The following is a 23,247-nucleotide window of genomic DNA, read 5'->3' as shown; positions in this document are numbered from 1 at the left end:
TACTTGAAATCCAAGTGACACAGGTGGCAAAGTCACCATCTTGAGGGAATCGCTGAGTCAAGGCCACAGTCAACTTACACAATAAAAAATGAAAAGAGAATACTTCTAAAAAAATGTTTCCATATCACTGAAAAGTGAACACCTAAGGACAGTGTTGTAGGATACTGAAGACATGAACTAAGGAATGAGACAAGGCAAGGCAAAGCTCCTGCAGGATTACTTGTATAAGACTGACAATCACCTAGCCCAAACATGCCTGAACCCCATTGAGTTACAGATCACGTCAGCTATACTCTTCACATGTAAAAAGAAAACACAGAAACTAAATGATTACATCTAACCAGATACAACCATCCAAGAACAATGCAATATATATATATATTATATATATAGATAGATAGATAAATTAGTTGTGGTTGTGAGGCATCTTGCACCACACATGAAGCTTCACGATGATCTTCACAGCACCATCAGCAGAATATGAAGGCTCTCTTGGTCTTCCACCCACATTGTCAGTCACTTCCCAAAACACATTACCCCACGGTACCAGTGATCCACGAAAACTTTATATGCATAGTTTTTTATATCAGCTAATTTAAAGAGAAAGATAACAATTTGGGGCTTTCCTTGATATTAGGATAACTTTGAGCCCAAGTGCAGTGTTTCAAAGCACAATGTTGCTAGCTTCTTTCTTTTTCACTGGATTTTAACACATGAAAATTTCTCACTTCAAAGACAAGCGGAAAGGAGAGAAAGTAAGGAGAATAAACTGAAGTAGACTGAGAATATAGATCACTTGGCAGTTTTGACTGCGTATGTCTCTTTACTAGGTGATACTTCTGGGAATAAGGCTGCAGTGGCAGCAGGATAGTGCCTCTGGCATTGTGCAGATCTCAGACCTGCTTCTGGGAAATGCCTAAAAAACACTGGCCTCAACAGGTAACTGAGTTCCTTTTGCTTCAAATGCCATCAGACTTGCCAGTAAAAACATACTTGAATGTATTGAAGCCTCTGAAAACTGTTTATTTCATAGAAATTAACAAGAAAAGACACAGAAGCAGGTGATTCATTTTCTGGAAGAGATGAAACTTCAGCTTATGCCAAGACAACTCTCACCTCACACTCAGCCAGTGACTCACAGCACACGCGCATCCCAAGTGAAGTCACAGGTTAATCTCCTTCCAGATCCAGCCTCTCATTCTGCAACCCTCAAAACATTCTGTTATACACAGCAGCTGCCCAAATGAGTCATCTGAGTCCTTGTTCCTCCAATCTGTGCCTGTGAGACTGGGAATCCTGCTTTTCTGCAAACCAGGGTGTTTATGAATTAAGTTTCCATGTGAATCTCTCTCCTCAAAGCTTAGGAGATGGAGAACTGCTTCTGTCTCTAGGTCTTACATTGGATCAAACTACAAGGAGCAAAGAGAGGACAAGAGAGGTGTACTGTTTTCTGAACAGCCAGCACCAGCCATAACATAAACTATAAGGTACATGGCCATTAATTGCTGACCTCTGCACCAAGCCTCTTATTCCCTTCAGCCTCCAGTTGCCTTTCTTCCTTGCACAGCCTTCCTGCAAGTAATCTTCATCCTTTCTCTTTGCCCTTGAAATTTATAAACCATTTTTTTCTCAAAACATCATTTATTATATATATATATATGAAATCACTGTTGAGACAATTCAAAGGATGCAATATAAAAATTCTAAATAGAGAAAAAGACAAATTACAAAAAAGCATTCCTTGGTACATTTTACATTGATGTATAAGTTACCAGTACATTTTGCAAAGATAAAGTTCAGTCTGCAGGCTGTAAGCATTGTAAACAACTGTCTGTAGCTGTTTAACTGTTCTCAGGTAGGTCAAGTCACTATGCCTTAAATCAATATAAAAATATTTACAGTTCTAAATGCCTCAAATTTCCAACATCACTATTTGGAAAGCCCTTAACCAGATGCTCAGCTTCTAGCATGTAAGGAAGTCTCATTAATGTCCAGTACTTCCTTGACAGAGCCAAACTTTATACTACTGGATCCAGATTTAATTATTGTTTTTACTTTCTGCTTAGATTTCCATTATAGTTTCATTTGGAAACTGATTAAACAATCTCTAAAAGGAGATTATTTTTTTTTTGAAATAAATTTTGCTCAAGATATTACTAATTATGGACATGTCAGTTAGAAGTTTACCTCAAGAGATGTTCTATTAGAATTAAATTTGGCTAGGGACATCAAGGGCAACAAGTAAGGCTTCTATAGGCACATCAGTGATAAAAAGAAGACTAGGGAAATTGTGGAACCACTCCGGAAGGAAATGGGAGACCAGAAGACAAAAGCAGGGACTGAGAGAATGAAGAACCGCCTTTGTAGGAGAAGATCAGGTTCTCCTTTCCAGGTAGAAACCTGAAAGTGCACAAGTCCGTGGGACCTGATGAGATAGATCCCAGGGTTCTGAGGGAACCAGCAGATGAAGTTACTAAGCCACTATCATATTTGAGAAGTTGTGTCAGTCTTGTGAAGTTCCCACTGACTGGAAGAGGGGAAACATAACCCCCATTTTTAAAAAGGGCAAAAAGACCCAGGGAACTATAGGACAGTCAGCCTCATCTCTGTGCCTGGCAAGATCATGGAGCAGATCCTCCTGGAAACTACGCTAAAGAACATGGAAAATAAGGTGACTAGTGACAGCCACCATGACTTCACTAAGGGCAAATTGTGCCTGACAAACCTGGTGACCTTCAAATCCAAAGAATGGATTGAGAACAGCCCTGAGGAGGAGGACCTTTCCTGGGGGTGCTGGTTGATAAGAAGCCCGACATGATCTGGTAATGTGTACTTGAACCATATCCGAGGCTGCATCACAAGCAGCATGGCCATCTCTCTCTCTACTCTGCTCTCGTGAGACCCCACTTGGAGTTCAGCTCTGGGGTCCCAAGCACAAGGACATGGATGTATTAGAATGAGTCCAGAGGAGGACCACAAAGATGATGAAAGGGCTGGACTACCTCTCCTGAGAAGACAGGCTGAGGGAGTTGGGGTTGTTTAGTCTGGAGAAGAGAAGGCTCTGAGGAGACCTTACAGTGGTCTTCCAGCACCTGAAGGGGGCCTACAGAAAAACTGGGGAGAGACTCTTTATCAGGGAGTGTTGTGATTGGACAAGGAGTAATGTTTTTTAGCTAAAAAAGGGTAGATTTGTCTTTGGACCAGACGTGTCCTTCAACCAGTACTGTTTAATATTTTCATCAGTGACACAGACAGTGGGATTGAGTGCATCATCAGCAAGTTTGCAGATGACACCAAGCTGAGTGGTGCAGTTGATACAATAGAAGGAAGGGATCCAAAGGGAGCTGGACAGGCTGGAGAAGTGAGCCCATGTGAACCTAATGACATTCAACAAGTCTAAATGCAGGGTGCTGCACCTGGGCCAGGGAAATCCTGGACATGAGTACGGACCAGGAGAAGAACTCATTGAGACCAGCCCTGCAAAGAAGGACTTGGGGGTTCTGACAGATGAAAATCATAGAATCATAGAATATCCTGAGTTGGAAGGGACCCTTAAGGATCATCAAGTCCAACTCTTGACACCGCACAGGTCTACCCAAAAGTTCAGACCATGTGACTAAGTGCACAGTCCAATCTCTTCTTAAATTCAGACAGGCTCGGTGCAGTGACCACTTCCCTGGGGAGCCTGTTCCAGTGTGCAACCACCCTCTCTGTGAAGAACCCCCTCCTGATGTCAAGCCTAAATTTCCCCTGCCTCAGCTTAACCCCGTTCCCGCGGGTCCTGTCACTAGTGTTAATGGAGAAAAGGTCTCCTGCCTCTCGACACCCCCTTACGAGGAAGTTGTAGACTGTGATGAGGTCTCCCCTCAGCCTCCTCTTCTCCAGGCTGAACAGGCCCAGTGACAGAAAAGATCAACACGAGCTGGCAGTGCATGCTTTTAGCCCAGAAGCCAACTGCATCCTGGGCTGTGTTAATAGAGGAGTGGCCAGCAGGTCAAGGGAGGTGACTTTTCCCCTCTACGCAGCCCTGGTGAGGCCACATTTGGAGTACTGTGTCCAAATCTGGAGCCCCCAGAACAGGAAGGATGTGGAGCTGTTAGAGCGGGTCCAGAGGAAGGCCACAACGATGATCAAGGGGCTGGAACACCTCTCCTATGAAGACAGGCTGTTCAGCTTACAGAAAAGAAGGCTCCAGGGTGAGCACATAGCAGCCTTTCAATACTTAAAGGGGTCTTAAAACAGGATGGAGAAGGACTCTTTACTCAGGTAGATAATGATAGGACAAGGGGGAATGGTTTTAAACTAAAAGAGGGGAGATTTAGATTAGAGGTTAGAAGGAAATTTTTCACTCAGAGGTTGGTAAGACCCTGGCACAGGTTGCCCAGAGAAGCTGTGGATGCCCCATCCCTGGAGGTATTCAAGGCCAGGCTGGATGGGGCCTTGGGCTACCTGGTCTGGTGGGAGGTGTCCCTGCCCATGGCAGGGGGATTGGAACTAGGTGGTCTTTAAGGTCCCTTCCAACCCAAAACATTCTGTAATTCTATGATTCTCCAGTCACTTTGCTTTACAGAAGTGTATAGCTATGAAAAGATTGACATGAGCTATCAATAAGGTCACTTAATTCAGTCAGATTTTTTTTTTCTTGTTCAGAAAGATTTTGATTCCATGCTGCAACTAATCATAGGCATGCAACTAATCACTGGCATGATTCCCACAAATTTTAAACACAAGATGCAGTTTTGGATGTGAAGCAGAACAACATATTTTGACTTCTCTTGTCCAGTGGGAAAATCAAGATTTTTTTTTTTAATGGACTAAGTTTGCTATTACTCTGTGCCTAGTATTTTATGTCAAAAATGTTACCTTTCCCCCAAAAAATATTATATAAATTATTCCTCCTTACTTTTCTTAAAGAGCCTTTGCCATCTGGAAGGGAACTTTTCTTTCTGTTTATTCTAGTTGTGATGACTTTGGTGTTATACTTATCTACTAGCATATCTTGGCTATGTTTGTCCTTAAATAAAATATTTTTATTCTTTGTTTGTCCCAGAACTCACAGTTAAATTTTAATCTTTAAAATAAAAATAAACCCATTTTCAATAGCAGTATTTTTGTGTAACTGTTAAAAAAAAAAAACAAAAAAAAAAAAAACATTTTTGTAAGAGGTGATTTTAAAAGGATCAAGAAAGGAAATGAAAACACTACAAAGAAACACTTATGGAGAAAAAAAAATCATTGAGAATCCCTTATTTAATTAGAAGACAAGTGAACATTATGAAACACAGTTGCAATTATTTTTTTTTATTCACCACCCAAAATTAGTACATGTTTCACACCATCTCAAGCTGAGACTCAGAAACAGTAGGAAGTGCTACAGAAGTGCAACAGAAAGACAAGACAGACAGATCTGTCAGCGAAAGAAACTGAAAGCAATAGTGAGCCCAGCTGAATTCAGTAAAGCCACATTCCCTTTCTTCCTCTTTGACAAGAACTACAAAAAGATCAATCTAACGGAACACTGGGGATGGTTTACTACTCGGATTTTAGACTTCAAATCTGTTTTTAAAAGAAACACTTTTCATTACTTTGCAAACAAAAATTCAAAATGTCTTTCTAGAAAGATATTGGTATTTTGTTTGGATTTGTGAATTTTGGGGATCATCTCTTAGTTGGTAATAGGATAAGGAAAAATAGGATAAGGAAAAACTGAGTTGAAAGGACTGATTTGAGTTCAAATCCTATGGATTTCATGGGAGATGTATGAATCAATTCTTACAACTTCTGAGAAAATTTTACCTTCATTTTATGTTGCCTTAGAAATCTTATGGAGGATAGAGATCTTTTGTTGGTTTTGTATTTTTTTGTTTGTTTTTAATAAAAAAGTAATTATTATAGGTGTCTAAGGGCACAGACTGCATTTAGACAGATGTCTGGATGGTGGGATTTTTTTTTTTTTGGAAGAGATTTTATTTGTTATGTGAATGCTCACATGACCGCTATAAGGCCCAAAGAGATGTTTCAAAAGGAGAAATAAAAAGGGTATATAAAACTTGATCCCTTCTGCTCTTCTTCCCAATAAGAATTTAATGGAACAGGACAGTAAAGGGTTTCTCCAAGTCTGTGAGAAAGCTATGGGGTTAAAGGTCATCCTTTTATGTACTGCTAGCAAATAATATGAAGTGAAACAAAGCTATATCATAGTTGATAAAGAAACAATTGCTGATCAATATAAAATAGGGTTAACACAGCCATAAATTGTGAGTTGCATTACACATAACTGCTAGTGAAAACATGTTTGAATTGAAGCTGAGTTCATCACATAAAAAAAAAATGACCTAGCAACTATAAATCTTTTAGTCAATTCTTTATTAAAAACCTACAAGCATATGCAAACTATGAAAATGCAGAAAAGAATATGGTGTGTAAGACACAAATTATCATAATAAAAGGAACATATTGCCACTAAGAAGAATAATAAGGCAATAAACACGAAATACAGGAGTGTTTAGCAGCACTAAAGCTTTGAAGACAGATATTAAAAACTGGCAGTTTAAAAAATAATCTCATTTCAAATCAGGTATGAGATACATAGAACTACAGACATATTTTAAAGAGCCCCAAACTAATCCAAGTTTAGTATGGAATTCACATCTGTGTAAAATACTGAATAACTCTGCAAGAGATAATTTCCTTTCAGGTTCATAAAGCTCTGAAGAAAATACTCTTTTCCCTTTCTAATGTCTTCTGTAATGACAGAACCAAATATCAGGTAGTTTCCAAAGTCTTTCCTGGAAGTGGAGAATCCTACAGCCATTTCATAATACTCTAATTACATCAGATGTGTGCAGACAGAATGTCCTTACCAAAAGGCCAAAAAAAAAAAAAAAGGCAGCTGAAAATTTTCACTATTTTGATGAGATCTAAAATTCTGTTCAAACTAAGAAGTAGTTACTGTTAAATGAACAAATAGCAGCATTTGGCCTTGTGTTTGTAAGATGCTATTTATTTCTCTCCAATAAAATCTCTCTTGAAATGGAAAAATAATTCAAAGTTCCCAGCATTGCTGTGAAAAGACAGGCAAACCTGCCAATACTGGCAGGTTGCAAAGCAGGACACATTAGACTCCCTATTATTAAGCTGCAGATTTGTCTTGAGTTTATTTGGCATTTGCTGATTCCAGGAGTAGTTGCTAGATGTCTGGGAATCTGTTAAACTCCTGCCCAAACAGCAGGACTGGTAAGTCTACACACGTAATCTGGTTTTATTGTTTTTACTGTCTACTAAATATGAAGTATTTTTAGTGGAGTACCATACTTAGGCTATTATTCAGCATATTACTGCTTAAATAATATGAAGATTCATAGAACAGCAGCAAATGACTTTTTAAAATATTCTCTTAAGCAGGTTCAGGACATTTTTCTAAAGCTGAAAATGTTTTGTCACAATAGCAAAGAGGTCTCCTGTTCCTACCCAAAAGCTAGTGACCTTAAATGATTTTAAATTTACCCATGCTAATTAGGAATTCAGAAGGAAGCTTGAATTAATTCAGTATACTCAATCAAAAATCATATGGAGTAAGCTGTTTGTGTTATAAGCAATCCATTTTTGTTTTTTCTTTTTTAGAAATCAGCAGAGCTATATATGCTGATTAGAAATTATACCAAAAGATATGACTCAATCCTTAATCGTTGCTTATGTGATGAAAGCAAAGGAAATAGTTCAGAAATGGGGCATGTTAATCTTCAAAAATGAACAGCAATCAGTAATAATACATGTTGTGATTTAGAATATTCAAAATGGTAAGTCATTGCGCTGGCACCTTTGCACCCCACATTAAGGATTGCCTTCTTAACAAGCAGAGTGGTGAATTTCTTTTCAACTTCAAAAAGAACATCCAATTTTCACAGCTGCATTACACCGATCAACATCCTCCCTTGATCTTCACCACTGCCCCTTTCCTGCCATCATTGCTTATCCTCACCCAGTCCTCTGTCTCCCTAAGTTGCCATCACCCAGTCCCCAGAACAGCTGCCTTCGTGGCCTTCCATACATGGTGTTACCACCCTCCTCACCCCATTTCTTCCCGTTAATGCTGGCTTCCTCTTCTCCCCTTTGGAGGCATTGCTGCAGTTTCATGTTCTCCATGCCTCATTTCGGATGCTAGATTACCTCACAAATGAAGCATGTTTCAGCAATATCCCAGTACACTAGTAATCTCTTCAATCTAAAAAGTATATGAAGAAACCATTTCACCTGCGAGTAGTTAGCAACCACCTTCCTTCTCTTGTGCACTCAAAGAAACTACAAGAAGATTGTAAAGAATGCAATGTTATTCAAATAAAGCAATTCTGAAAGTCTACCTTATAGCGTCACACACTGCTTATTTTATAAACAGAAGATAAAAATATCTCTTTCTTAAGTAGTAATTTCTGTTTTTAGATACTCATTGGGATCTCTCTCCTATCCCTGCCAAGCAACGAGCCAACATCCCTGACCTCCAAACAGCAGCAGTATGTCCAGCCCTGCTTGCTTTCCCAGGCCACTTCCAACGTCATCGCGACGTGACTATAACTCTTATCTGAGGAAGAACTAGAGATGTGTTATGAGAAAGTTATGGAAAAACAAGGAAACAGTTTGGGGTTAATGTCAGAAGTGATTTTGTTTTGTTTTAAAAGCATCTATTTTGAGGGTCCCTCTTGTAACACTGATAAAGGAACACAAACTATCACTTTGGGGGGAAAAGCCATGCCCCCTCAGAGCTGCTGCTAAGCTCCACCAGTGCTCTCAGTTTACTTCTCAGGGAGGGACAATCTTGTCATCAAAACAACTGTCCAAAATAACCTGTTCTTGGCCAACTCAAAAGGAACAAATGGTTCTGTGATGGCTACTACAGCCTGAAATATCCCATAATAATAAAGCTGGTTCATATGGCAGAAAGATGGGAGTCGCTGGTGCTCCCGTATCTACACAGAAGCACAGTCAAGTTTCAAGGAATGATGCCTGCCTTTTGTGACAGCACAGATGTGCTGCTTTCCAGCTACCATCACCCACGACATTTTGAAGTGGAGCTATTTTATTCTCACTTTGCCAAAAGCAGAATTACTACAAAGGTAGAAGAGTGCATGTTTGCATATGCCCAGCCCCCTACAGAACCTGTTGCATAGAGAGAACAAAACACTAGATGAATGGAAACATGCAGCGACAAGGGAAATTCATGCCAATACTGCCAAGTGTGACAATAAAATGAGTTTCTGTTTAGAATGGGAAATGGGACTCTACCCTAAGTGTGGACTAATGACCTGTAGAGTCAACACCATCTGAGTAATATCCAGACATAACAGAGGTATTTTTATGCTATTATCTTAAATAATTCACATAAGAAAGAGGAGTAATGGGGAAAGAAATCTTCCTTTTCTCCAACACTAGTGCAAAAGAGCACAACAGTTTATAACAGATTAACAGATTAATTAAATTCTGTCCAAGTCCAGGCCATAGTCAATGGCCACGGGCAATTGGGCACTGTCTGTTTCTCTTAATTTTTCCTTAACACTCTCCAAAGTTCTTGTCTGCAACCTTGAGACCTGCTTTTCCTCCTTATCCTTCGGAGGTGTGGAATGTCATTCCCTCCCCACCGCAGTCACTTTGGCCTTACCAGCTAAGGGGAGGGGAAGAAAGGAGAGAATCAATGAGCGGAGCTAAGGTATCCTATTGAGACTTAGAAAACTTTATTTATTTATTTATTTTCTAAATTGAAAACACTTGCCAAATCCTTCCTGCAACTAAGCACTGCATAAGGGGTTTGGTTCCCCTGTGAACTGGAAATTAAGTCTGGAGGCAGTAATGAATGCCTCCACTTGTATTTTTAATCACTGCACAGGAGGAATGCAGTAGGCTTCTAGCAGCCATGTGGGGTCAGGACACAACCTTCCTGAATCCTTCAATGTGATACCAATTACTGTGGGCTGATTTAAATTAGCAAGGAAAAAGCCTTAATTTGATTAGAAAAGTGACATATTTGTTTTCATGTTTACATTCTCTTGCTGTTTTCCAAAAGAAGGGATGATAAATGCTACTTTTTTTTTTTTCTTTTGTATTTTTTTCCCCATAGAATCATAGAATAGAATCATCTAGGTTGGAAATGACCTTTAAGATCATCAAGTGCAACTATCAACTTGGCCTACCAAGTCCCATAACTGAACCATGTCTCTTAGTGCCACATCCACACGTCTCTTAAACACCTCCAGAGATGAGGACTCCACCACCTCCCAGGGCAGCTGGTTCCAATGCCTGATCACCTTCTCCATGAAGAAATTCTTCCTGATATCCAATTTAAACCTTCCCTGGTGCAACTTGAGACTATGTCCTCACATCCTACCACTTGTCACCCAAGAAAAGAGGCCAACACCTTGCTACAACCTCCTTTCCTGTAGATGTAGAGAGCAGTAAGGTCTTCCCTCAGCCATCTTTACTCCAGGCTAAACAACCCCAGCTCCCTCAACTGCTCCTCATAAGTCTTGCTTTCTAGTTTTATTTTACTAACTGTAGATTTTTAAAAATCAATTATTCTTATTGCCAACAAAAATACACTGCATGGTCACTTAAACAATTTCACAGATTAACACATTTATTTTAAGTCTTAATTTTCAAATGTTATGGCAGAATATTGTAAATTGAATTATCCCTTGCTAGAAAATAGGAAATGTATTTACCCTTAATTTAAACCTGCTTGCTTTTGGATGCAAATTAGAATTTTATTAAAGTAAAAACAAACAAACAAACAAACAAAACCAGCTTCATAAATTGTTTTTAGTCAATCAGCTAAACTATCTTGTAGCAGAAAGAATGCATTTAGCAGAATTTATTAAAACTGACTTTGCACATAACATTAACCAATTTACTAATAAATACCTGCAGTTAATGGATTGAACTGAAAGTTTTTCATTACCGTGTCCGTAATTGCATTTGCAGAATTACAAGAGCTGTTCCAAGTATATTAATTGCTTCAAAAATCCTCAGGGTCCAGGTGCTCAGACAGTGACAGCTCCCAGCTCAACACTTTGACTTTCTGCAAATGAAAATCTGACTGCCTGAGAAGATGAAGTGTGTTCACACCTGGCTCTTCACCATAATTTTTGAAACTGACAAAATATTTTAAAGTACAGGTGTACAAGAAACACTAGTCATACTGCGGCACTAGAATTATTTTGTACTTTCTCTAAAATTGTAATAACTTACCAAATGGATGCAGGTCTTTCAAAAATTCTTCTTTTTTTTTTTTTTTTTTAAGTGGAACTATATTTGGTATGTATTTTAAACAACATTTTTATGCTTTATATTTTTTATTAAATACAAATTACAAAGGGAAAAAGTAGATAGCTTCAGCTGATGGAAAAACAATCCAGCTGTTCCAAGTTTTAAGCTCTGGGACAATTGGTAGACATTTTCCCCACTGAAGCAGAGGGAAATAGCAAAACTCAAGATTAAATAACAAATTTTTAACAAAATTTAATTTTAAGAATTTTTCAAACTTTTTTGGTTACAACAGTCACAAACTATTTAGTATTATGAAATATTTTTTCCAACTTTGCCTACTAAACTCTCAGTTCTTGCATCTGTCAGTACTAGTTTAGCAAAAATAATCTGATTAGACAACATATTCTAAACTATTTCTTGGACAAAAATGATAAAAATGGTCTAGGACCAACATCTTGGAACTAAATTTATTTATAACTGTTTAAAACTTCCACAGTTCACCAGCTTAATTCAAACTATGAAAAATTATATAAGTAAAAGAAAACCTAAAGAAAATTTGCACTTTTCCAGAGAGACATCCTTAAAGACTACAATAGCTAAACAGATTGCCATTTTACTTTTTTAGTGTTACAGTAAATTTCTTGATTTACAGCGGTGTTGTGACCATTTAGCAGCCTCAATTTTACCTGATCCGGTTTCATTTTCCACTTTCTTCTCAATTCTCTAGTCCTCCTCCTTTATTTTGATGGTACCTCTGACATACAGCAACCCCAAATGGTGTTAGTACAACTGTATTTTGTACCTTGCCATTACAGAAAATAAAGCAAAAGACCAATCTCAAATTGCCCCTTTGGACCTTCTGATTTCTAACTTCTCTCTAACGAGATAAAAAAAAACAACTCACTGCTCTTCCCAATTAGCCAGTCCTCACATTTCTTATACTTATCTCCACCTGAACTAAATTGTCTCTTGTAGTATGCTTTAAATGCCTTGCTGAAACAGAGAGTTTTGATCCACTGCATTTCCTTGCCTACAGAATCAGTTATCTTATCAGAACAGATATCAGGTAACTTTGGTACTCACCATTTCTGGAAACCTGCGCTGCATTTTAACTCAGAATAGCTGGGCATCAATGATCCTGGCCAGGGCTGTTTCTGCTGCCTTCCCCAGCCCCCTCCCCTCCGTGCTTCAGACTGACACTAAAATACTCCAAAACCAGTGGACACAAGTGCCAAACCTTGAGCAGCAGATGTGGCTTGTAATGAAACATGTTCTACCTTACCTACTGGAGCAAGGTCACTAATTTTGTGCAGTTGAAGAAATACTAGGATTTCCAACAACTCCTATAATTTGATTAGAGACCAAGGAAAACAATTCACAAATGGGCATTCTGGCATATTTTAGTGATCTTGCATACCTATCAAGACCTCTGCTTTGACAGCTTTCTGACAGACTTAAAAAAAACACGTTTTGCTTTATGATCCTCATCTTCTGGACCATACACAACAGCCAGTGAGAGCATGGCTGCTGCTGCACGGCCACATCGTGCAAGCACAGATGTGAACATAGATGTGAGAAATTAATCCAGCAGTGAACATGGACTTGTTTCCCAAGTAGAAAGGAATTCACAGCTTTAAATGAATGAAGGAATGAAAGTAAATAATAATAAAAAAATAACCCTCCAGGCCAAAATAAATAGCTTTATGAAACAAACAGAGGGAATTGTAAGGCGGAAACAAAACTCTTCTTTTAAGTCTTAAAAACTAAATTGCTTCTGTTTTCTTTGATCTCGCCTAAGTTACTCTAAAGGTCAATGAACACTGGAACAAATACTGCCAAACGCAGTGCTGGATGGCTGCAGAGAGCCATGGAAGTTTGGCTTTACTGCATACAGTACATCACACAGTGACCTCACCACCGCTACCAGCTGGGGACTCACAGACCACATTTACCAAAAAAGGCCAAGTGCTTCGTGCCTGGAATCTTTTCCCAGTTAGCTCACCACGCTTTTGCTAGGATTTGTACAATAATTGCAGAGGTCATTTTTTAAAATTTTTTTTTTAAGCTCAGATGGAGTAAATCAACGGGCTATCCAATGCAAAGCCGCATTTGTGTAGTCTCTGGAGACAACTCAGCTTTACTTAAACTGAGTGTGTACAGAAAAGGAAGAACTGAAATATGTGCAATAAAAACAGAGGAGCAAGTAGTATAAATCAAGAAGAGCAAGTGATGCAGATTTGTATATTGCTAATTTGATTACAAACACTAGTGTTTAACAGAGAGTGTTTCTCAGAATGGTTGGGTACCTTCAGGTTTTTGAAGTGCAGATGAATAATTGGTCTTTAATGTTATTCTTGTGACATTCTAAAACACTTGAACTCTGCACTCTGGGTTTATGCTGTCCTTGTATTTGAAGTATAGCTTTGTAATGTCAACAGGATATATTTTATCCTCCATATTCTCTTTGATTTCTGTAATCATATTTTGTGTCTAAACTTCATGTAGATATGAAGATGGAATATAACATTCTCATTCTCTGTATGAAATGTGACATTTACAGGAGTAAAAATCTCGCTAAATTACTTGTTATAAAAACAACATGGTGATCGTCTTATTGTCTTAGTGAAAAATATTATTTTATATTATTTTTCCTTTTTTTTTTTTTTTTGAAGGGGGGGCTGCATATGTGTGGTGCAGCAGTGGGAAGGCTTTTTTGTTTCCAGCTGAATTTTATGTAGTATTTCAGAAAAAAAAAAAAAAAAAATCAGAAAAAAAGTCCAGCAAGCTCTCTTACAGTGGTACACAATATCATTTCCTATTACACATATTAGTAACACAGCTAGCTAATATTTTTTTCCCTGGAAAAAAAAAAGTTTGGAAACACAGCTTAATGGAGTACAAAAATGAAAAATTTCAAAGTTCAGTTAGAAGACAAATAATGCAATACTCACCACTGCTTAGAAAATATGCTCTCTCAATGGAGAGCTGATCACAGAGACCAACTGCTTGTATCTCTAACTACTGCTGAAATCACCAATGCAAAAGTTATACAATTAATCTCACACTTCTATTCCTAATCTCTTAAAATGTCAGTCCACATGATGCAAATTACTTGTAAATTTGGTGCTCTAGAAAGATCTAATATGTCATAACTAGCAGCTATCCTGCACAGTCCACACCTCAGCCTCAGTCTGGAGAGGACCAGGTACAGTGAAATGTTTGGGGTTTTGGCGGAAAGAGGGATAACAGAGAAATAGTAGTGTATTTGTGTTTACAGTTCTACACTGTTTTAAGTTAATACTAGAGAAAATCCAGCCCAAACATGATATTTCAGAGCATGAAGTAACAGCTGATACATGGTCCACACAGCTGACATGTTTAGAGAAGATCTCTAATAAAAAGTGACATTCCCAGTGTCCTGTGAAACTTTCTGCAGGAATCCAAATAACAAGAAAGCGTCTGTTTCCTGTTTTGCTATCAATTCAAATCACCCCAGAGGAGTTCAAAGAGCCAAATCTCTGCACAAGCCTTCATTAACTGCAGATAAATAACTAGCAGTCTAAACTCATCCAATATCTACACGAGTTCACAAATTCTCAAGGGTTTAACCAAGTGAACAGGCACAGAGGTAAGTGCTCTGACCATGTCCTTCAGTAACAAGAAGTTTCAGAAAAGCCAAATTTCTGCTATATTTCAAAGTGATCTTGTTATTTCTAGATTGCATGTTGCTATTTCTTAATTACTAGAAAAACAGTATTAAATGTAATTAATCACCCACTTCTTTGTGTTGATTTCCTTTATTAAAAGGCCAATTGAATGTGTTTCTGCTGATAAAAATCAATTCAGAGGGAATGTATGAAACTGTTCCACAGTCTAGGTCATGCGGGTGGTCTGAATCTCTTGGTCTTGAACTTGACAGTTGAACTCCACGAGCGGCAAAAGAAAATGCGAGTTTATTTGACACTTTATAAAACAATGAACTGAGAGAGCTCTCCATGTGGTATTGATGTGTCATGCCAATATCCTACACTGCCCAAAGCACACATAATGTTGCATAATAAAATGCATTAGACATGGGAAGAAAAGTAGTTGATCCAGGTTCTCTCCTGTACTTTTTTAGTACACTGTTGCATGACCACATATAAGTTAAAATGATCACCATTTCCCCAAACAATATAAGATGGGTAAATGCCCATATCTGGAGGGGATGTAGACAGGAGAAACTAGCCCTGTGATATACTGAATTGAGAGGATTCAGTCTGTCCTGCAGTACTCTGGAATTAATGTTGACCAATTGCTGATTTAAAAAGTAAAGGAATAATCTTCATTTAGATCATTAAAACATGACATCTACTGAGAGGTATCACAAGGCTTGTCAAAGGGGACAGCAGTGTCTTATATACTTCTGCACAGAGCTCTGTATGATCCACACACGATTCTTCTCTCTGATGTCCCAGGACAATCAGTAGCACAGCAGGTTAAGCTTTCAATAAAGGTTCTCAAGAGAGAACAGTATCGCTTAAGCTATAGGAATACAAAACGAAGTGGCAGCTCAAAGAGCTGAACAATGCAACTAAAACCCACTGAAAAGTGCAAATAGTTTTGTGCTGCGATTACAGTTTGATTTGTGCAGCAGCACAGTAAACAAACTTCCACCCTGCATCTAAAAGCAGCAGGGTGGGACAAGAAAAGAATGCAGCTGTACACAAAAAAATATCAAGCAAGAAGTAAAAAAGCATCAATTTCAGAGAAAGCTGACCTCAAGTTCACTGTAAAAATTCTTCTCAAATGTTTATTTAGTTCCTGTGCGGAAGCAGTCTCATCTGTTTTCTGCACATTCACAACAGTGGTAAAAAAAGCATAAGCCTGCAGTCTCTCTTTCCAACATCTCTGTTCTCCTTCTGAGGTTGTTTGAGTACAGCACAAGTGTAACCTCAGCTACAACATCAAAGATTTTTTTGTACCCATTTAACCTTACAGATGGAAGGTTTCCCAGAAAATTTTATGAGTGCTAGTACAAGATGCAAAATGCTTCAGAACTAGCATATTTGTGTAACAGGAGGAAAGGTTATTAACTGTATCTCTGACTACCACAGCCTTTAAGTATCTCTGGGATCTAAGTAGTGACTGATAACCACTTAAAAATACAGGATCAGACTGAAAATAGCATCTCCTAGATGAAGTTCATTTTGACATCTTTTTTTTCCCCAATAACATCTGCTTTCCTGACTACCTGATAGAGGCAGCACGCGCTGTTTGGCTAACACCAAAGAACTGGTTCAAATCATCAACTGCAGCACATCCTCCATGGGAAAATCTCTGGGCAACATAAAGATAACCATCACCACACTGCATCAGCTGTGTGAAGTGGAGAGGGAAGTCAGAAGGAAATAGTATGCCTTTGGCACACCAACTTCTCTTGGTCTTTACACAACAGCCACTTCAGGGCCATTGCACCCATGATAAATGTTTGAACACTTTGTATGGTTCTGTGATAACCCAAGGCACAAAGAAACATAAATGCAGACATCAAAAGATAAACACAATTCCAGATGGTAAGAATGTGCAAGAATCACATACAATACACAGAAAGCGCTACACCTTATTCATATATTCAGTATTTAAACTCAGTATCTAGATTATCTCCTTCTCTGAAGCAAATAATTCCATTCAATTTGCTAATATGTTAATGACAATGGCATCAAATATATTTGAATACGTCTGCCTGGTTTTAGTCCAGGTTTCAAAACACACTGATAAAGAAACAGGAAATGAAAGAGAATTGTTTTCATAGCCACTTACTTTTGCTGCTCCTATTTGCTCTTTACGAAACTTTTCCAGGGGTGCTATAAGAACATCATTTGCATTCTGGATCTGAAAAGTTAACACAAAGCATATATTTTCAATAGTGAGTATTTGCAGAAATTGGAGTCACTGTAATCCTGCTGATGTATAAGACGGAAAGATTCATGTCCATAACATCCTACTAACAGCATATGGGTAGGACTAAAATAATTCTGGCTTCTTAGATAAAACATACTACGCACACGTTCACTGGTCATGCAACATGTCTACGGGCAACTAAAGCAATTGTAATTAATGGTGTAGTAAGTTTAATTGTAAGACATAGAAGGGTTTTTTGGTATTTTACTTCCACTTCTTGTATCTTGTCTAAAATCGGAATAGAAAATGAAAACTTCCAAGAAAACATTTTGGCAGAGCAGAAAAGACAAACATAGTAGTAATGACAGCACTGCCTAAAAAGCGTATGTTTACAAATTCAGAAGCTTTGACAGCTGAATCTTTTAGCTATCTCTTTGGATTATATGCCTATTTACACTGAGCAGAGAAGAGGATGGGAGCAGAGGGAACTCTAAAAAGAAAAGCAGACAGTTTAAAAAATATTCTAGATTGGATTCCTTCACTTTTTTTTTTTTTTTCTTAATTAACTGAAGATGTCTGACAGCTATTTTTATCACTTTAACCTCAGTGAGGATTCGTAATGAATCACAGTGTTCCCCTCATGGTCTTTGTTTATTTCGTGTAAATCCAGGCCTGGAACCCACCTCTGGAGATCGCTCACAGCCCCGACCACCTTCAGTAGCCCCTCATCATTTGGGCTGGACACGCATAGGCAGCAGAATACAAATGCCAGTCATGCCATTGTACCCCTCACCATAAAATGTAGCTTGACTTAACCATGTGCCTTCTAAGGACAGACAGAATAACCAACTGAATTCTGATTTTACTGGAGAAAAATCAGAAGAAACATTATATACAATTTTTAATAAAATCCAGGCTTTGTGCCTACAACACATTCGAGTCATTGCATTGCACCCTGTCTACAAAGGGTGTATTTACCTTTTTCTTTCATTAAATGATTTTCTACTCTTTTACTATTGTATCCACGATAACAAAAATATATATGTATAATTATTGTCAACATTATCTTTCCTAAGTGCATTTTTTTCTACCTTTCAGGAAAAATAGCTCTTTTTTGCTCCAGCTTCCTAGACAAAGAACCACACCTCCCCAAAAATGCCTCATTCTGTACACACAGCTTTCATGCATCTTTCCTGAAAACTGCCAACACATCAGAAATAAAGCACAATAAAACACATTACAATATTATATAGTATTAAGTGCAGGCAAAACTTTAGACTTTCCACATGAACAGCTCTTTTGCTCCTCACCAGTCCAGCCTTTATACCATACTCATCACATTCCAAATTTGGGCTTTGGCACGTTTGGAGGTCTGGGCAAAGCTAACATGTACCTAAGCCAAATGTGAATGAATAAAGCTCTTGTAATTCTTCCAATAATTGATAAGTTACATTGTCATTAGAGCACAAAAACTTCCCAAAGGGCTGTAACAATAAACATACAGAACAAAACTGTTAAAACACAAACACATTTTCTTTCCTCCCAAACCTAACATTACCATTTGAAAGACCGCAGAATCACCACTTATCTCAGTGGGGCAGAGTTTTAGGAGAAGTCAAGTCTCTCTCTGACATCCTGATGTAACAAAGTCCAAAGCAGCACAGTGGCATGTTTGATGATGCAGTGATCAAAATGAACCCATTTTTTATGGTAATAATTAAAAATCAGGCACTCGGAAAGTAGAGGAGCAGAGTGCTGGGTGGCTTCAGTGAGCTTTTGATTTATTCTACGTATTCCATTAGTTTGACTGGAACAGACTGCAAAGCTGTACTATTCTCCAAGCTGGCATTTCCCCCACATATATAGACTTGTGGCCAATATCTAGCAATCTAGCTGAGATTCAACACTTTCTGCAAGGCAAAGTGCATGCACCTAACAGAAGGTAATTCCTATCCCAAGGATTACTATACAAATAAGGCAGATAAAAATTAACAGGGGTGCAAAAATGCTAAGTGACTTGTACACCATCAGGCAGAATTTCAGTGCGCACGTCTGGAAGCAGCTGGAAACTTTGAGAGCTTACAGAACATGTATGTGGCTTTTGGCTTGTACAGAAATCATGAAGGCTTGCTGGCGTCAATGGGACAGAAGTGTGGATGTATCTTTTCTTTCTTTGCATGTACAGAAGTAAGTTTCCTTGCATGTACAGAAGTAAGTTTCCTTGCTTTCACAGTCATTTTTATATACACCACTGATATACCGAACAACTCAGTGTTCAATTAAAGGAGACATTCATGTTATTGAATTATTACTCGTGATGTCAACAGTCCTTGCCAGTCTTGTGGCTAGTCACTGTCAGTCCAAACTAACTCCATGTGGAGCTGAACACTTCTTTACTTCGCTCAAAGCTATTGCATACAGATAGCCTCCATGCCCCACCAGGAGACCTCAAGACGTGTAGTATCCTCTTGATAGCCTTAAAGTGACTGAAACATGATTACCACCAGCCTCACTCAACTCTGAATTAAATCTTTTGGAGGAGTCCCGCCTCGAGCACTGTGGAATAAGGTTTTCATAGGCAGCACGTAGCATTGCGAGGAATCAGCTGGGAAGGAAGTGGCTTTGCTGGATTTCTCACAAAGCTAGAGCCAGCTGGGAGCAGCCAGTGGGGATCACAAGACTAATTAAAAGCTGTCACAAACTTCATCAAGTTAGAGTTTGTGCCTTGGAAGAGAACTGCTGGGCCACATCAACAGAACATCCCTGGGCTGGAAGTTTCTGCTGCCCAGAGATGTGGCACATCACCTCCTGGCACAAGTATGAGCTAGTCAAGTGATGGGTTGTTGCTCTGGGATGAACACGGCAGCGAAGTACCAGAGAAGCGAGCAGCTGCTTCTTGACAGCCCAGATCACAGGACACAGCCTGCTCCAAAGCCTCCTGTTGACTGCCACCAGCTCCTGCCTAGCTTTTGGAAACTAAAAAATACATAGAAAGAAGAACTGTTTTGCCTTATGCATTTATTCATTTCTTTTAATCACTAATTCTCTTCACTGCAATTACCTTTATTTAAAGGGTTAAAAATTGGCCAAGCCCAGCCCTCCAGAATTAGGAACCTAATCTTCCCACAACCATTTTTATTGCAATTCAATTGCTTCAGATAATCTGGAATTTTCCCTGTGTGGCTCTAATATAGTAACTTTCTTCCTGCCAAGACGATAATCCTCTTCTTACTCAGTTATTGCAGCAGGCTGAAATCACAGACACTTGGAACAAGCAAACCATGTCAAAAAGTCTATAATGGTTTCTGTAAATAGCAATTTCAGAAATCCAAGCTGTGTTTAAAATACAGATCTTTTTTCTTAAGAGCTTATTCAGATTAGTCACACCTGTAAGGAAGTCACACTCTTTTGATCCAATTCAGCTATTGACTGGTGCACAATTCCATCTCCCTGCATGGCCAACACATGGTATTCAATCAAATAATGGGATAGTTTCTCTCATTTGGAAAAGTACCCATATTCCTCCAGAAAAAAAAAAAGGAAGGAAAAAAAAAAAGAATCGTGCAATTCTAACTCAGTGTCATTTCAACAGTTTTTTCTAAATTAAGATGCTAGACATGTAGTAAGGAAGATACAATAGAACATGTTACTTTGAAAACTGAGAAATTTACATTAGATAGATCCAGTAAAAAGAAACAGATTTTTATGAAGAACTTAAATCAACTTTCTAACTTTGATATGTATAAATCCCTCCATTTAGCATTATTGCTAAAAGTACCATTAACATAAGTACCACCAAAATCACACTGAATTTGCAAAAACTACTTGAAAAAGAACCGCATAAAAATTGAGTATTTTTTCTCAGCCAGCTTTGACAATGTATGGGGTCACCCTCAGTTTCAATAACTGCAATACTGCTCTGTGCTCTGACACCCCTCGAGCCAACACGGTGAATCACCTTAAGTTGTCTTTTCTCAGTCATGTTTTTTCACCTTTCCAACCCATCACCTTTCCTTCCAGAAGTTTGCTGTAAAATTGAATTAAAGTACTAATGGTGAGAATAAACTGTGGTTTTCACATACCAGAGAGAAAGTCCACATCTATACTTAGGGACACAGTTGGCTAACATTATTAAACTGTTCTTTTTCAGAAAAAAAATAAGTCATCGGTAGAATGAAGAAAAAAACCCACAACATCAACTAACATCCTTATGGGAATCATGATTATTAAACCATGTTAGAAAGGGAAAAAAAAAGTTATTTGTAAAGCTATCTAAACATTTCCATTCCTAGATTATCCTAAATTTAAGCCCAAGTTAATTTCTGGAATAAGTTTTCTATGACATACTGTATTACATAAATTACATATACATAACTTGAATTTCTGGCTAATTTTGAATTTATTTTCTGTCTTTATGCATTTGCCTAAATATAAATTCACATGATTTACGTAACATTAGGGTATAAGTACTACACCAACTTATATTTGGGATATATGCTTTCTTGCACGTGAATATTTTATGCAAGGAATTCAAAATAAACTCTGATAAAAAGCTTTATAGCGGAACATATCACGCCTCTGTTTTCTGTTTATGAAATACAGAATGTTCTTTGAACTGAATTTTATTTTTTTGTTTTGTTTTTGTTTGGTTTTATTGCTGTGAATAATTTTTATTTTATTTTTTTTTTTTTACTCCTGTTTTCCATCTTTCATAGAAAGACACAGTAATTCTAGTTTGAAGGCACCTCAGGTGGTTCTTGAGATTAATCCCCCTGCTCAAGTCACAGTCTGTACAGAAGGTGAACCATGCTGTCCGGGGGTTTGTCCTGAAAACCTCCAAGGACAGAGACCAGCCAGCCTCTCTGGGTGGTCAACTGCACTCCTGGTGGGATTTTTCCCCCTTATATCAAGTGTGAATCTTTGTTTTTAATTTTCCTTCGTTCTCCTGCTGCACATTGCTGTTCACCTGCACACAGCTACTCTTCAGTCAAATATAAAGTATGTCAATCAAGAGACAGGAACTTCCCTATTTGCAACATAAACCATTTGAGCTATGTATGAATGTATTTTTGCCATAATGCATCCAACTGAAGCAATATGCATGCAGGTGGGAAAAGCTGTAGGACCAGGGCTGACGTTCAGCTTTCTGAACTAAACTGAATCAACTAACTCTAGCCCAAATTTGGGACAGCATATGATAGGCAGTTTGCACCTCCACTATTCTTCTTCGTCTCATTTTATGTAGGACCGGTGTATATAGACAGAAATTGAACTAAAATTTAACTAAATTTAACTAAACATTGATGCAGCTGCTTATTCATTATTAAATACTAACAATATGGACACAGAAATCTTAAGCCCTGAAGAGTTTTTACGAGCTCTGAGCTTCACCTGGCAAACTACAAATGCTGAATTGCAGTATAAAACAAAAAACAACAACAACAACAAAAACACCACTAACAACAAAAACACAATACCTCTTAAGGTGTGTATGTGTATTTGCAGGGTTAAAGACTTTAGGCAGCTCACACAGAGAAGTAACTAACGGGATTCCCAACAGACAGAAAAAGACAGCAACAACAGCAAGCGAAGCAATTCCCCAGTAACAAAATAAGGAATTAATAAAGCTCATCTGAACTATAGTAAAATGTTTTAACTATGAAAGCAGATGTTGGATATTCTGTATATGCGAAAAAAAATACTACTGCTACAAGTACTTTCCCTGCAACACAGAATTATCATGCTTGCATATTGGAAATAAAACTCAGTTCCTTGAAGTGCTGAATGACTCATAGGTTCTGAATGCTGACAAATACTGATTTGCTTCATGTTGGTGTAAGACTTTTAGAAAATAGCAATTAAATTCATTCAAACAAGGCAACAAATCTCATAGCAAATATATTCACGCATTACTAATGTAGAAATACATAGAGACAAAAGAAATTATACAATTTGGAATCCTTTCCCCAAATCCTACTAATTCCTAACGTCATAATCTGTCAGAAAAAACAAAACACAACAACGCTTATTTCACTCTGTGGCATGTATCAACAGCTCCTAATCAATACAACTTCAAATACAACAACAGAAACCAAATACAGACAATCAGGC

The 23,247-nt window shown here is 38.1% G+C and overlaps 1 protein-coding gene across 3 annotated transcripts in view; it reads right to left on the bottom strand.

Annotated features, from left to right (window-relative positions):
- Window positions 1-23,247, bottom strand: part of ARHGAP42 (Rho GTPase activating protein 42) — a 175,750-nt gene that overhangs the window by 63,005 nt on the left and 89,498 nt on the right. For 2 of the 3 annotated variants that reach the window (XM_084491466.1, XM_084491465.1), the window contains one exon: window positions 17,056-17,127. In XM_084491466.1, the coding sequence (XP_084347592.1) occupies window positions 17,056-17,127 (72 nt within the window). Of the gene's footprint in view, window positions 1-11,939; window positions 12,123-17,055; window positions 17,128-23,247 lie in introns of those variants that run through there. The other variant, XM_084491467.1, reaches the window with a different exon arrangement.

The sequence above is a fragment of the Aythya ferina genome (assembly GCF_964211825.1).
Source record: "Aythya ferina genome assembly, chromosome: 1".
NCBI classification, from domain to species: domain Eukaryota; kingdom Metazoa; phylum Chordata; class Aves; order Anseriformes; family Anatidae; genus Aythya; species Aythya ferina.
The sequence above is the reverse complement of the archived record's forward strand: the minus strand, read 5'-3'. Positions and strand labels throughout refer to the sequence as shown.